This window comes from Ursus maritimus, unplaced genomic scaffold (genome assembly GCF_017311325.1).
Source record: "Ursus maritimus isolate PB19 unplaced genomic scaffold, ASM1731132v1 scaffold_4, whole genome shotgun sequence".
Classification (NCBI taxonomy): domain Eukaryota; kingdom Metazoa; phylum Chordata; class Mammalia; order Carnivora; family Ursidae; genus Ursus; species Ursus maritimus.
In genome coordinates, this window is record NW_024426552.1 from 78,579,862 (window position 1) to 78,595,231 (window position 15,370).

Sequence of the window (15,370 nt, forward strand, 5' to 3'; positions counted from 1 at the left end):
CCCACTGCGCAGGGAGCCCTACATGGAGCTCAATCCCTGGACCCTGGGGTCATGATCTGAGCCGCAGGCAGACACTTAACCAACTAAGCCACCTAGGTGCACCATATCTTCCCTGCTTCTCTGGTACAATCATCAAAGCAGTTAATATGATTCCTGTTTACCACAGGAGCCTCACCTTATACTGCTCACTCTCTCATATTCTTGATCCAATCATGCTCAACGTCTAGCTTCACAGCAGAGATGCTATGTTTGTTCTATCTGTATTGTTCCCTTGGCCTAGAGTATCCCTCATTCTACCAACCATTGCACCTAAATTTGTCTAGCTTACTTTCCCTTTTCCTTCAGGGGCAGCTAACATGGCACTTCCAGGAAGCCTTCCATGATTTCCATTGTTGATTAAGTACACTCATTATCTGCTCTTACAGCATAGTTCATCTGCAAATATTTGTGGCATAATAAAAATATATATATATCTCATCTTTGTCCCTGGTTTCTGGTACATAGCTCCTTAAACTCTTGGAATCTCTGGAGTAAGAAGAGTACCTTCTGTATGCTAGTGAGATGACTGGCATCTCTAGACCCCTACACAGCTTCAGGTTGGGGATTAGTCATTAGAAAGATCAGGCCATGCTTAGAGGGTGGGAACTTTCAGCTTTACCATCCTCTGTCCTGCATCCCCATCCCCAACTTCTGGGGAGGGGAGAGGGGCTAGAGATTGAGTTTAATCACCAATGGCCAATGATTTAATCAATTATGCCTACATAATAAGACCTCTACAGAAACCTTGAAGTGACCAGGTTCAAGATTTTGAGTTGGTGAACATATGGAGGTCCTGGGAAGGTAGGGTGCCAGGAGAGGACATGGAAACACCCTTCTTGCCTCCATACCTTGTCCTGTGCATTTTTCCCATTTGGCTGTTCCTGAGTTGGATCCTTTAATAAACAGGTAAATGTAAAGCATTTTCCTAAGTTCTAGGATTTGCCTAGTGAATTACTGAACTACAGGGGGGTTGATCACAGGAACCTCTAAATCTGCTGAGTCAGACAGAGGGTGGGTAACTGGGGCATTCCATTTGCAACTGGTGTTTTTAGTAAGAGCAGTCTTGTGTGAATGAATCCTTAAACCTGTGGAACCTGATGCTAACTCCTCGTAGTGTTGAAAGTGAATTACTGGACACCTAGCTGGTGTCCAGAATATTGACAGAATTAGTGTCAGATCTGGTGCTGGAAAAGATACCACATATTTGGCGTCAGAAAGAACTGAAGAATACTAATTCAAAATCGTTTGCAACTTCACTGGTTATATCCTCCACAAGTCAAAATGTCTTGTCTACCACTGTATCCCTGGCACTTGGCACAGTGCCTGGCATACTGTTCCATACACACTGGATGAATAGAAATGAATGCCTACCACCAGAGTATAAAAGTTCTCAACTGTTATCTGGGAGAAGCTAAGCCAAAGTTTTTTTCTGGGTCTACTTCTAAAACAGCACTGAAAGCTGATGAAACAGAGAAAATCAACAGGTTCAACTTTTCACAAAGTGATGTTAAGGCCAACTACAGGATAGGGGGCACAGAGGAAGGAGCAAGAATGTGACACTTCTCCTCACTGTCAGGAGGAAATAAACTGAGAACAGAATAATGATCAGGTCATAGCAGCTAGCAACTGCTTCTCCTCCACACTGGGCCCCTCGTGTTGTCAAGTTCTGTTCTCCCAAAAGTTATTATGCAGTCGAGTTCAACTGCACTACTGCCTGCTTAAGAAGAAGAAAAGAAAGGCTGTAAAATGAACAAAACTTGTATCTCCTCCATGAGTCAATTCCAAAGGCGATGGAGATTTCTCAAATGAACACTACTGAATGATGTTCTTTGAAGAAAGGTACCCAGCTGAGGAAACCATGTACAGAGCACGTGCGTACTTAACTTTGTCCCCTGGCGCCACTTAAGAGTGACAGCTCTGCACTCCTCAGCACACAGGGACTGTGAGGACTACAGCATTTGTACTTGCTGACCTCTTACTTGATCAAAGGACCTTCAGCCGACTCATGGGTGTACATCTCCTCTGTTCAACTAGATCTTAACTTTTCAAGGGCAGAAAATGTCTTCTCTTGCTCCTAAATCCCCGTTTCTCAATGTGGGGCAAAGAGGAGAAGCTCTTCAAATACTGAATAGGGCTGAACAGATGATGCCACGCACTGGATACCCATGAGATAAATTTGTGGAGGCCTACAAGAAAAATGAGGCCAGGCCTGGAAGACATTGGTAAGAAAAGACTAACTCCATCTTGCCATGAAAACAAGTCTTACCTGGGATGGGGCTGTCTTCCCCTTCTTAACTTCAGATGAATTTTCACTTAATTTCCCTGCTTTGTTACTTGAGCTGCATTTGTAGCATGTCCATCTCGTCTGCCCCTCAGTCTCTATGGTGCACTCTTTGTTTTGCAGACAGAATGAGTGATACAAATGGCCACAGCTGCAAAATGAAGGCAACCAATTTTCTCATCATAAAATCCACAAACATATGCTATGTTAGAGTGTATTTATAAGTGATAAAGATTTCCAATAAGCTGGAATGCACTGACTGTTGTATAATTAAGAAGAAAGGAAATTTACTTGTTGTCCTCTCTTGAAATCTGGACTCACATATTTGTACACTTAAGTTGTGAGTAGGAACAGAATCACAGTACCCTGACTACAAACCACCTGGGAGATGACTTGAACTTCTGTTCATTTCTCAAACTATAAAATATTTTTAGATAGGATAAAAAATGCAATTGGGGAAAATCATAATGATTTAAGTAGCTTGATGACAACATGAGTGGTCTGCCTCATCAAATCCGAGGCAACAGTAGTGATTTGATTAAGTATTTAGGAAAATGTCAGGGCTACAGTAAGTTCTTACACTATTCGTAAGAAGAAATTCCCTGTTGATTACTAAATGAGCCTCCCAGAAGCGAGTGTTGAATATAATTCTCAGTCATCTATACTGATTCCTCCTCATTTCTCCAACCTGAAATGTTGGACCACCTCAGAAGTCAACTCTATTCTACAGTCTTTCTCTACTTTTTCTCTTCTATAGCTCTGCTTTGTTCCTTTGGTGATTACCTCCCGTTCCACAGCTTTAAGATACCACCCACATGAGGATGGGATGTCTTATAGGCTTCTTAACTTTAACACATGTTAAACCAAATTCTTGATTTCCACCCTGCTCTACCCACACTGCATGGCTCTCATCCAACCTTCCACATCTCAGTAAAAAACAACTAAATTCTTCCAGTTGCTCAGGCCAAAAACTTTGGCATCATCCTTGACCACTCTCTTTCACACATCACATCCAATCTATAAAGAAATCTTATCAGCTCTACCTTCAAAATATATCCAGAATCCTTCCACTTCTTACTTCATTACTACCACCTTGGGCCATCTCTCACTTGGATTACTATAATAACCTAACTGGTCTCCCTGATTTCACCCTTGACCTTCTGTAGTCCATTCTCAACAGCAAAGTGATCCTTAAGACATAGGCCAGATCATGTCAAACCTATCCTCAAACATCCAATGGCTTCTCATCTCAGAGTAGAACTTTAACTCTTTATAATGACCCAGTTCCTACATGATTTGGCCTGTTCTTCCTCTGAGGCCATCTCTTACCATCTTCCCTTCCCTTCACTCTGCTCTGCCAACACAAGCCTACTCACCCACTACTCCTCAAGTTCACCAACTATGCTCCAGCTTCATGGTTTCTGCATTTGCTGGTTCTCTGCCTGGGGCACTCTCTCCCTGATACTGCATGGCCACTTCCCTTAGGTCTTTATTCAAATGTCACTAAACTAGTGATACTTTCCCTAATCGTTCTTTGGAAATTAGTAGCTCCCAACATTCCTTTACACCATATTTTATTTTATTCATGGTAATTATTACTTTTTTTTAAAAGATTTTATTTATTTATTCGACAGAGATAGAGACAGCCAGCGAGAGAGGGAACACAAGCAGGGGGAGTGGGAGAGGAAGAAGCAGGCTCATAGCGGAGGAGCCTGATGTGGGGCTCGATCCCATAACGCCGGGATCACGCCCTGAGCCTAAGGCAGACGCTTAACCGCTGTGCCACCCAGGTGCCCCGGTAATTATTACATTTTTATTAAGTTTTAAACTGTCTGTTATTAAGTCACCTTATCAGTGATGCTTTCCTCGATCACGCTATATAACATTTCTTCCCCCACCAAACACTGTTCTCACTTAACATGTCTTATTTTTTCCACCATAGTCACCAGCAGGCATTTTACTTGTTTGTCTGCCCTTATCACTAGAATGTAAACTCCACGAGAACAGATCCTTTGCTCTGTTCATGCTTTACCTTACTCCCTTTGAACAGCGCTTGGCATAAAGTATGAGCTCAATAAATACGTGTTGAATGAGTGGACTCTTTGTGTATGAGAACTTCTTCCCCTTCCAACCATCAAATCTATCAATCTTCCTGTGTCTATAATAATAGTAGCCATAACACTTACACAGTGTTTACTCTATGTCAGCATGATTACAGGTGTCTTATGTAATTTATCTCCTTTAATCTTCACAAAACCCTAAGGAAATGTATCATTATTATCCCAACTTACAGATTAGGAAACCAAGATGTAAAGAGATTAAATAACATGTCCAAAGTCTCACAGGTAGTAAGTGGTAGAATCAGGATTTGAACTCAAAAAGTTTGGCTCTAGAGTCCATCTTATATTGTCTCCACCCATATATTCTCCCAACCCCTACGCAGAATGTTAAGGTCTATGACAGGAACTTTGCCTTGTTTTGTTCACTGCTAGAATGATTGCCTAGGGCTGTGTATCCACGTGTATCCCTGCCTGGTAATACCATACATGTCACACACCATATGTATGACATTTCGTTTCTCTTGCTTACCTGAAGACAATGATTTCATCAGCCATTTCTTGGCGTCTCTTGTACTGCTGCAAACATATAGAGCAGTAATCCTGCTTGGGATTCAGTCCTCTGGTGACTGAAGCTCTCAGGTTACACAATGACCAATGGAGGTCTTGGTTTAGAAGGCTAGTAGTTGTTTCCAGCAGTGTCTATGAAAGACCAAAACAACAAATACACACACACAGGAATGGCGTGAGGGGGTGAGGGAGGAATAGCACTACTGAGTTTTCAGCCACAAACAACTGAAGTTAGAAAATACTATGAAAGCATAACATTGATAAAACAAACACCAAGTACTCCCAAACTTAAGGGGTTAACTTTGATGTGCAAGGAACGACAACTGCATACATTAAGAGTCTCAAAATATTTATTAAAAGGCTGTCATTAGTTTCTACTGAGAAATGTGTGCTCTGCCATTCTGTGGCTTAATTCAGTACTGATGACTTTCTAATGACTAGATAAACCCAAACCTATTTATTTATGACATTTCTATAATAAGTTCCCTCTGAATGACTCAAAGCGTTAACAACCAACCAAAAAATCCCACCTTTTTTTTTTTTAATAGAAACTGCATCTGTGGCAATATTTCAAATAACCTTTCACTGAAAAGCTAATGGCCATTACTCAGTTTTCATCTCTCTTGGGCAGAGGGATCACATTTTCCTGATCAGCACTGACAAATCATTTGAATCTACTTAAGACTGTGACATCTGTCAGTAAGTCACACAAAGACATTTTCGTAGCTATCACATTAAGTCATTTTAAGGCTCTGTCCGCTTGTAAAGTATTGTTTTCATACTCTATCTAATTCTCAATATTCGTATATACCATTTAGATGTGCAGTCCCAAAGGGGAAGACATACTGCCCATCCTCCTTGCTAGTTCTTTATCTGTAAAGCAGAATTTTTAGGTCTAACGGTCTTACCATTCTAATTCTTTCCAATCAACCCCATCTTTTCCTCCTCTTCAAAAAGTCTGCAAAACCTTCCTGCCTTGCCCTCAGCTTCCCTTCTGCCAGCATGGAGTCCATGCCTGCAAGGGTGTCTGTTTCACTGGGTACACGGAGCAAAACTGTAGTTAACACCCTAAGAAAAGCTCTGTCACCTCCAATTTTTCTTTTCTTCTCTTGGATTATTAAAAAAGCAGATACTGTATCTAACATGCCTAAATGGTGCTTTTCCTAGGTGGCTTCATGAGTCACTTTGAAGTATTCTAAGAAAAAAAATCTGTATACCATGCTGGCTCCTGTTGAGAATTAATGCTAGAGACAGTTCTGAGTTAAAGGAAAACCAATGACCATTTTTGGTTAGTGGCAATTATCTGTTTCAGAATGTTTAAAAGAAAAGGATTATTTTTTTTTGTTTTGTTTTGTTTTTTGCAATTTTCTATACTCATGCTGACTCTTTGTTTTCATGGGTTACAGCTTTGCATTAAATTATTTTTCCGGAAAATTTATCACACTTTTCATTTGGAAAAAAAGAACTATTCCATTACTAATGAATCAAATGAATCCAAATTTGATGCATTTCCACATTCTAGAATATCTATGTGTATGTGTATATGTGTGTGTGTATATATGTGTGTATCCATATGTATAATATATATATTAATTAAGGCCAAGAGATTAAAAAACTTTTTGAAAAGTGTACACTTCAACCTACCAAACTTCCATTAAATAGATAGGAATTTTTAAAGAAAAACTATAGGTGCAAAGAAAAAAGAAACAGCTTCTTTTTACCTTAGTACAGCCTTAGAAATAGAAAGTAGCTTACTTGTTCATAGTTAAAGGTATCCAACATTCCCAGAATAAGTCCCTGGATTTCTCCAAGTTTTCCTTTTCCATAAACTGGATCCTAATTAGAAAAAAGTTGCAAAAATTTGTAATTCTGTGCTTGGTACTTTAAGATTACTTTACTAAATAAGTTATCTGAAAATGCCGAATACTCAAATACTTTTCTATAGTCACAAAGTATTCTTCTATCAACCTTTCACTGGAAATGCATATTGGTTTTCCTCTGGCCATCTATTTTGAAAAGATAAATAAAATTTAAGTGATATAAGCCCCTTACTTAACATCTTTATTGCAAGTCTCATTAAAGTTCACCCTGGTTTTCTTTGGGCAAGAAGCTTCCTATCCTTCATATTAAACATCACCTGCCCCTTATCTGCTACATTAAAACCAGCGTTCACCTGAATACCCGAACCTGTCCAACAACCCTTCCTGTGACCCACATTTGGCCACCTTCTGGCCCTTACCAACTAAATCACTTCAGTTTAGGAGACAAGACTTTAGTTTAGATTAGTTTCTGGATCCAAGGAGCAGCTTTCAGTTTTTCAAAGCTTTTTTCAATAAAGTCACTACTGATAAACAACAGACACCTAGACACCCAATCTTTCCTCCACTGCTTTCTTCTGAGGTATGCCCAGTAACTTATTATGGACAATTTGGAAAACACTGAGGTATACAGAAACAAATAATAAACAGACACAAAAAACTGAAATCCAGAAACACAGAGATAAAAACTATTGATATTTTGATGCACATTTTTCCAGTCTTGTTTCTGGGAAAGGAGAGAAAGGGTAAGAGAGAGAGACGTATTTCTTAGTGCACAGAATTTGAGCATTTTACATACTTTCATGATAGTATATTGTGAGCAGTATCATCAAATATTTCATAACAGCCACAAAGTATGAATCATGTGAAAATACCACGTGTCAGTCAACCATTCTCTCTTGTTGGACATTTAAGTTTGTCTCCCCCTTCCCAAATCCCACTCACGACTGTTAAATGCTGGTAGCTGTAAATTTTGGTCGGAATCTCCGATTCTTTCTTTAGAGGAGATTTCTAGAAAGGGAATTACAGATTCAAAGAAGATTTTTATGGGTATTGATATATACTGCCAAATTGCTCTACCACAAAGTCGTATTATGCAACTTTTATCTCCATCAGCATATTTGTGTGTTCATTTTGTTGTAACTTTGGCTAGGCTGAGAATTATAATTAAAACATTGCTAATAACTGAGTATGTCAAGTCTATTACTTTACTCTAATACGAGGTTATGTCTGACATAAATGACTCTCCCATGCCAAAAAGGGGAGCCCAACTCTACAGCAACAATGAAAATAGTTGCTATTTATATGTGCCATATCATTACAATCCTTCCAGGACACTTAAAAATGAAGAAAGTCAAGCTCAGAAAGGCTAAGTAAAATTCTCTAAGATCACAGAACTAGTAAGCAGATAAACTGGGATTTGAATCTAAGTACTTCAGAAATTATTTTTTTTCCTAAGATGTATTTATTTGAGAGAGAGGGAGAGAGAAAGAGCACACGCAGTGGGATGGGCAGAGGGTGAGAGAAATCCATACAGACTCTGTGCTAAACCCCCCAACATGGCCCTCGATCCCACGACCCCGATACCACAACAAGAGCCAAAATCAAGAAATGGACCCCCAAAGGACTGCACTACCCAGGCAAACCAGAAACCATGTTTTTAATTAACATGTTATACTGGTCTTCCAAGTATAGATAAACTAATATGTATATTGGTATATTAATTAATATAATAATAAGCCCATGTTTGCTGGAAAACATGGGTAGCATTTCTGTTACTTCTTAGGGAGTGGCTGTTATTAAAATCTTGGTGCATGAGGGGCACCAGGGTGGCTCAGTTGGTTAAGTGTCTGCCTTCAACTCAGGTCGTGATCCTGGGGTTCTGGGACGCAGCCCTGCACTGCGCTCCCCGCTGACTGGGGAGTCTACTCTTCCCTCTGCCCCCCTGCCGCTTGTGCATGCTCTCTCTCTCTCAAACAAATAAATAAAATCTTAAAAAAAAAATCTCGGTGCGTTAAAAGTAATTGTGAGTTCAGATGTTAAGACAAGACTGTAAAGCAGGAAAAACGTAGGAGAGAGGTTCAGAAATATGAGAAGAGGGGTGCCTGGGTGGCACAGCGGTTAAGCGTCTGCCTTTGGCTCAGGGCGTGATCTCAGCGATCTGGGATCGAGCCCCACATCAGGCTCTTCTGCTATGAGCCTGCTGCTTCCTCTCCCACTCCCCCTGCTTGTGTTCCCTCTCTCGCTGGCTGTCTCTATCTCTGTCAAATAAATAAAATCTTTAAAAAAAAAAAAAAAGAAATATGAGAAGAAATCCTGTCTTCCTGTTCTTACACCACAGTCTATTTTTCTTTTCTTTTCTTTTTTTCCCCCCAAAGATTTTACCTATTTATTCGACAGAGATAGAGACAGCCAGTGAGAGGGGGAACACAAGCAGGGGGAGTGGGAGAGGAAGAAGCAGGCTCATAGCGGAGGAGCCTGATGAGGGGCTCGATCCCATAATGCCGGGATCACGCCCTGAGCCTAAGGCAGACGCCTAACCGCTGTGCCACCCAGGCGCCCCCACATAGTCTATTTTTCTTTTTCTCTTTTAGACTCTGATGATGGCTGTTGGAAGACTGGGTGGGTACAGCTTCTAACCAAGACCAGTTTTTAGTCCTTTAGTTAGTGCACAGCAGCACAAGATTGTCTGCCATAGGTTCCTGGTCCCTGCTGCTGAGGAGATGCTTAAGAAATGAAAGGCACAGAAAAACTATGTCGTTGTGTACTAATGACCACATTTACAAGTTTGGATTAAACCAGTCACTGAAGCTTAATGGGGACATTTTCTGTTTCACAGACAGAGAATGTGTCACTAAGGTAAAGATACCTGTCAAACATGTGCAGACCATTTACAAAAGGCCAGACTTTAGATATCTCAGACTAATCTTTTATTAGAAAAACAACTCAGGCCATATACTCACCAGGTAATTTTTTCTTTTAATTATTTTTTTTTTGCATGAAAATAGATCCTTGTTAATGCTTCTGAACTTACACTCAATTATGCTTTTGGTCAAGCTTTTAATAAATACACCTATTTCTCAAAGTATCAAGGGACAGTGTAATACTGTCTCATAAAAAGCACATTATAGCATCAACTGTCATGTGTGCATTCAGTACACTAATATAGCTCTAGCACAGAAAAGCTCTGTCATTTGTTTCTGACAAGGGTGGTTTGGAGAAGAAAAAGGTCTTGAAAAGGTTAAATTCTGGGAAAAGGAAGAAACCTTTATAGGTCATGTCTATATTTGTATCAGTACATTTCACTTTAATCTGCATAATTTAAAGGAAAAATCATGAAAATTACCTCATGCTGGGACAACATATAAATTATAGAGTGCAAAGGGAGCTCAAGGCTTCTAGCACAGCATGTGCTCAATCCACTAGCTTTTCAAATGATTTTCCAAAGATGTCAGGTAGATTCTTCAGCAATGAATAACTGCTGAGGTTTCTCTTCAACTTATTTGTAAACCATAGAAGAAGAGCACACTTGGGTACTTCACATAAACTTGGTTTTTTAAAAAGCTCTTTAGAAAAAGATGTGATGGCTACTTTTCTCTGCTCTTACTTTCTGGGACCTACCGTAGCATGTATGTGGTTTGTTTTGTAATTAAAATCTTTCCTAATCAAGCATTACTTTAAAATATGAATAATGCCCTCAGCAGGTTAACATATAAATCATGTGTTTGCTTTAATTTCCTCAGTAAGGCAGTCACAAACAGCTTCTCAGAAGCCAAGAATTACCTTTTGCCATAGAGTAAAGCTCAATAAAAGCACGTTGTGAAGGCAGAATCTATATAATATAAAGACAGTCCCTTAAAAACACTCCCGACTTACCATCTACTGCTCACGGAAGAAGCCTGCACAATTCAGGTGCCAGGCATCAGTGTGAATAAACATTTAGAGGTCAAGAAGATCTTGAGAACCTCCTGTCATGAGAACATCTCCTCTGGAAAAACAGTAACTATCTGAGCAATTGCTCATCTGCATAATGTCACTCCCTCTCTTCTCTCCAGGGGAGGTGGATCTGAAATCCGCCAGGGCTGGTGTTAGGTACAGAAGGTCTCAGCTTTGGAGTTCAAAGAGCTAGGTTCATGTTCCAGCTATGGCCACTTACTTACAGAGTCAACTAAGGAAAGGTATTTAATATAGCACTTTCTTAACGAGCAACATGGGGACCTCACCACCTCTCCAGCTTAGTGTACAGAGAGGTCAAAGGAGATAAAGAACATAAAGGTGCTTTATGAACTGCTGAGAACTACTGCTGAGGTGATTGAGACAACTAATGTTTATTGAATATGTATTATGTTCCATCCACTGTGTTGGAACACAGGACATAATCTAGAAAATATTCTAGCAGAGAACACTTGGCAGTGGATTGAAAACTGGGACTAATGAAAAAAAAAATGATGACAAGGGACAAGATTAAAAACAAACCAACAAACCAGAAAACCCCCAAAACCTAAGAACATAAAAACTCCTGGTTAGAGTATTTGATAACTTAGATGTAACAGATCAACTCCTTTAAAGACACCATCTACCAAAACTCACACAAGGAGAAATAGATAATAGGCCTGGGTCTTTTAACCAAATTGAATCCTTAAGTAATAGCATTTCAAAATAGAAGGCACCAGGCCCACATGGTTTCACTGGTTTATTCTACCAAATATTTAGAAAGAAATTATATCAATATCCTACAATCTGTTTCAGAAAACAAAAGCAGAGGGAACACTTCCTAACTCATTTGATGAGGCCAGCATTACCCAGACAAAACCAGACAAAGACAATCTCAATCAAAATGCTGACAAGTTACTTTGTGGATACAGACAATATGATCCTACAGCTGATATGGAAAGGTAAAAGACCCAAAATAGCTTACTCAGTATTGAAGAAGAACAAAGTCAGAGGACTGACACTACCTGACATTCAGATTTACTATGAAGCTGCAATAATCAAGATAATGTGTTACTGGCAAAAGCCCAAACAAACAGATCACTGGAGAAGAACCGAGCACTCAGAAATAAACCCCCATAAATACAGTCAACTGAGCAAAGGCTCTTCAATGAAGAAAGGGATAGTCTTTTCAACAGATGGTGCTGGAAAAACTGACATCCACATGTAGAAAAATGACTCTAGACACTGACCTTACATTTTTCATAAAAATTAAGTCAAAATGGATCACAGACCTAAAATGTAAAATGCAGAACTATAAAACTTCTACAATATGGGAAAAAAATCTAGGTGACCATGAGCTTGATGATGAGTTTTTAGATACAACACTAAATACACAATCCATGAAAAAAATCCCTGAAAAGTTGGACCTCATTAAAATTAAAAAACCTTCTGCTTAAAGACAAGACACTGTTGAGAGAATGCAAAAACAAGCTACCGACTGGGAGAAATACATGTAAAACTTATCTGACAAAAAACTTGTATAAAAAATATACAAAGAACTCTTAAAACTCAACAATTAAAAAACCCAAACAATCCAACTAATGGGGATACACAGATGGCAAGTGAGCACCTAAAAGGTGTTCAAAGTCATTATTCATTAGGGAACTGTATATCAAAACAATAAGACCACTATACACCTATTTGAATGGTTAAAATCCAAAACACTGGATTTATGGGCATTTGCTTTACAGCCCAGAGTATGGTCTATCTTGGTAAACATTCCATGTACAACTTAAGAATGTGTGTTCTGCTGTTATAATTGGTATGTAAATGTTGACTAGGTCAAAGTGGTTAAAACTGTTAGGCAGAAATATGTTGTCACCTTTATTTTTGTTCCTCTTTTTTCTCTGGCTGCTTTTAAGCTTCTCTGTTAATCCCTGATTTTGAACAATTATGATGTGCCTTACAGCTTTCCTAACATTGCTCAGGTTTGGGATTATCGATCTGTGTGCTAACAGTTCTCAATAAATCTGAAAGATACTCAGCCAATATTTCTTCAAGTATTTTTTCTCTCTGACTCCCTGTTTTCAGGATTCCAAGGACACATATTTTGGGCTGCCTGAAATTGTCCCAGAGCTCACAGATTCATTTTATTTTTTTCAATTTACTTTTCTCTGTTTCATTTTGGATAGTCTGTATTGCTGGGTCTTCAAATTTACTTATCTTTTCTTCTGTTTTGGTGTCCTTGTCTGATAATTCTAATATCCAATGTTATATCTGGGTTTCATTTTTCCAACTTCTTTGAATACCTTGTAATTTCTGATTCAATGTCATATACTGTAAATTTTACACAGTTGGGACCTGGATATTTTTGTATTCCTAAAAGTATTTTTAATCTTTTGTTCAGGGATGCAGTTAAATTACTTGGTAAGTTTGATCTTTTCAGGTCTTGCTATTAAGACTGGCAAGGCATGACTGGAGCGATATGTAGCATAGGGCTGTTTTGCCCTATTGAGTACTTCCGAGTACTCTACCCCATGTTCTGTGCATTATGAGGTCTTCATTCTAGTCTTGCTGTTGGCTCTGTGTGAGTGCAAGTATTATTTCCTCTTATCCTTCAGGAGGCTCTTTCCTTGGCCTAGTTTCCTCAGCTCATGCATTTACACTTGACAGGGGGGCCTCCTGCATATCTCCAGAGTTCTCTTGCCTGGTACCTGCCTGCAAACTCTGGCCACCTCAGTCTTTTGATTCTCAGCTCCATCTCCTCAAAGCAATGAATATGCCTGAAACTGGCTGAGATCCCCCTTCCTCCATATTGTCTAGAAAGTGTCTCAAGAAGTTAAGCTGGTACAAACTTGGGGCTTACCTTGTCTATTTCCTGTCTCTCAGTTATCAGTGACCTTTCCTGCCTGATATCCAGTTTTTCAAAAACTATTTCATATATACCCTGTCCAATTTTTTGGTTGTTTCAAGCAAGGGGGTAAATCCGGTCTCTGTTACTCCATTTTGGTCAGAAGTGGAATCCCTCCACCTGTGACTTTTATTCACTCCAAAAATATTTAGTTCCTACTACATGCCAGGTGCCTCTGGGCTGGATGATGGTGATAAGAGTACTAGCAAAGTATAGTCTTATTCCAAAGGTCCTTCTGTTCTAATGGTAAATAAAAATCGGTAAATAGACCTGATTCTTAGATGTTTCCAAGAACTCCACTTTTAGCCTTCTGCTTTTCTCGCTAATTCATTTCTTCGTAAAGTTCACCTAGTTTCAAGAACTGAACTACCACTTCCGTGTTGACAACTTCCAAGTCTATGTCTCCACTTTAACCTCTTCCCATAAAGTCCAATCTCTTTATTTCCCCACTGCTCATTGTTAGTCACATGAAACATGAGTTCTTGTGTTTCCCTACCTCTAAACGTCAAGAAGTGGATTCTACTAACTAATTTCCAAATCCATCTTCTCCTAGCCATTCTATGCAACTCAATTAACAAACTTTTGAGTACCTATGACATTCTGGGTATTTCTAGGCCTTCAGTCTTGATCCCTTCCAATTTACCCTGTATAACATGTTGGCTGAATGATTTTTCTAAAGAGAAACATCATTCCATCATTCCTCAGCTTAAAATCCTTTGATGAGAATCTACTAATGTTAAAATTAAATCCAAAGTCCAACCTTATGGTTCACAAAGCAATTAAGAACACAGTCCCTGCTAGTCTCTCAAATTTCAGCTCCGTGACTCACCTTTATTCTTGTCCTATGTTCCAAGCATACTTAACACTTGCAACTCCTCCAAATGTACCATGTTTTACCTCACATTCTTTGTATATATAGTTCACTCTGCTTAGAATAGTCCTATCTCCTTTTCCCCCCTAATTCCTTTAGGCTATTTAAGATTCAGTTCAGACATTTCCTCCTCCAGGAACTCTTCCCAAATTCCCCAGTCTGTTTCAGATGTACTTTTATTGGTACTCCTTTGACTAGATATATTCAGAAACCCAACTCATTCCAACTTATTAAAAAAACATAACTATTGTAAAGATACTGGGCTGTTTCAAGGATCCAAGCACAGAAATGCAGGAGAGCCTTTGGAATTACAATGAAGGACTCCAATGCCATCAGGATTTCTGTGGTCTCCTCTCCCTGTGTCTTACTATCCTCTCCTGGTGCCTTCTCTTCTTCATGCATGTTGTCTATTCTCCTCTTTGTGTGTCTGCTTTACTCTTCTTCTCTCTGTAACTTTTTTTTTTTTTTTAACTATTTCAGCCCACATGATGGAAAAGTAGCCACTGTCAGTTGCTGACCTTTGTACCTTATGTCTTGCAGAGACCTGAACAGAGGCTCATTTATCCCTTTTGAGTCCAGTTCTACAATTTTCTGGAAAAGGCACTACTGGCCCTGCTTAAGCCAGTTGCTCACCCTGAGTCAGTCTGGTAGAGTCAGGGTCCTGCTGTGATCACATGGACTGAAAATGTAGGGATGAAGTGGCAGTCACCCGATGTGGGGTTCACAGCAGATAACCCTTCCGGTGGCCACCATTACTTGCTTAGAGCCCAAAGAATAGTTATATCAGAACATTTTCTGTCTCTCATAAAAGCTCCTTTAGGACAAGAGCTAAGTCTTTCATCTACACAGGAAATGACCAAACAGGGTAACATATAATTAATAACAAATTAC

General features: G+C 39.4%; 1 protein-coding gene across 1 annotated transcript in view; it reads right to left on the reverse strand.

Annotated features, from left to right (window-relative positions):
• Positions 1-15,370, reverse strand: part of VPS8 (VPS8 subunit of CORVET complex) — a 246,405-nt gene that overhangs the window by 44,834 nt on the left and 186,201 nt on the right. Inside the window, exons 42-44 of the mRNA XM_008705231.2 lie at positions 6,703-6,783; positions 4,910-5,079; positions 2,306-2,471 (exon numbers count right to left, since the gene is read on the reverse strand). Coding sequence (XP_008703453.1) covers positions 2,306-2,471; positions 4,910-5,079; positions 6,703-6,783 — 417 coding nt within the window. The remainder of the gene's footprint in view (positions 1-2,305; positions 2,472-4,909; positions 5,080-6,702; positions 6,784-15,370) is intronic.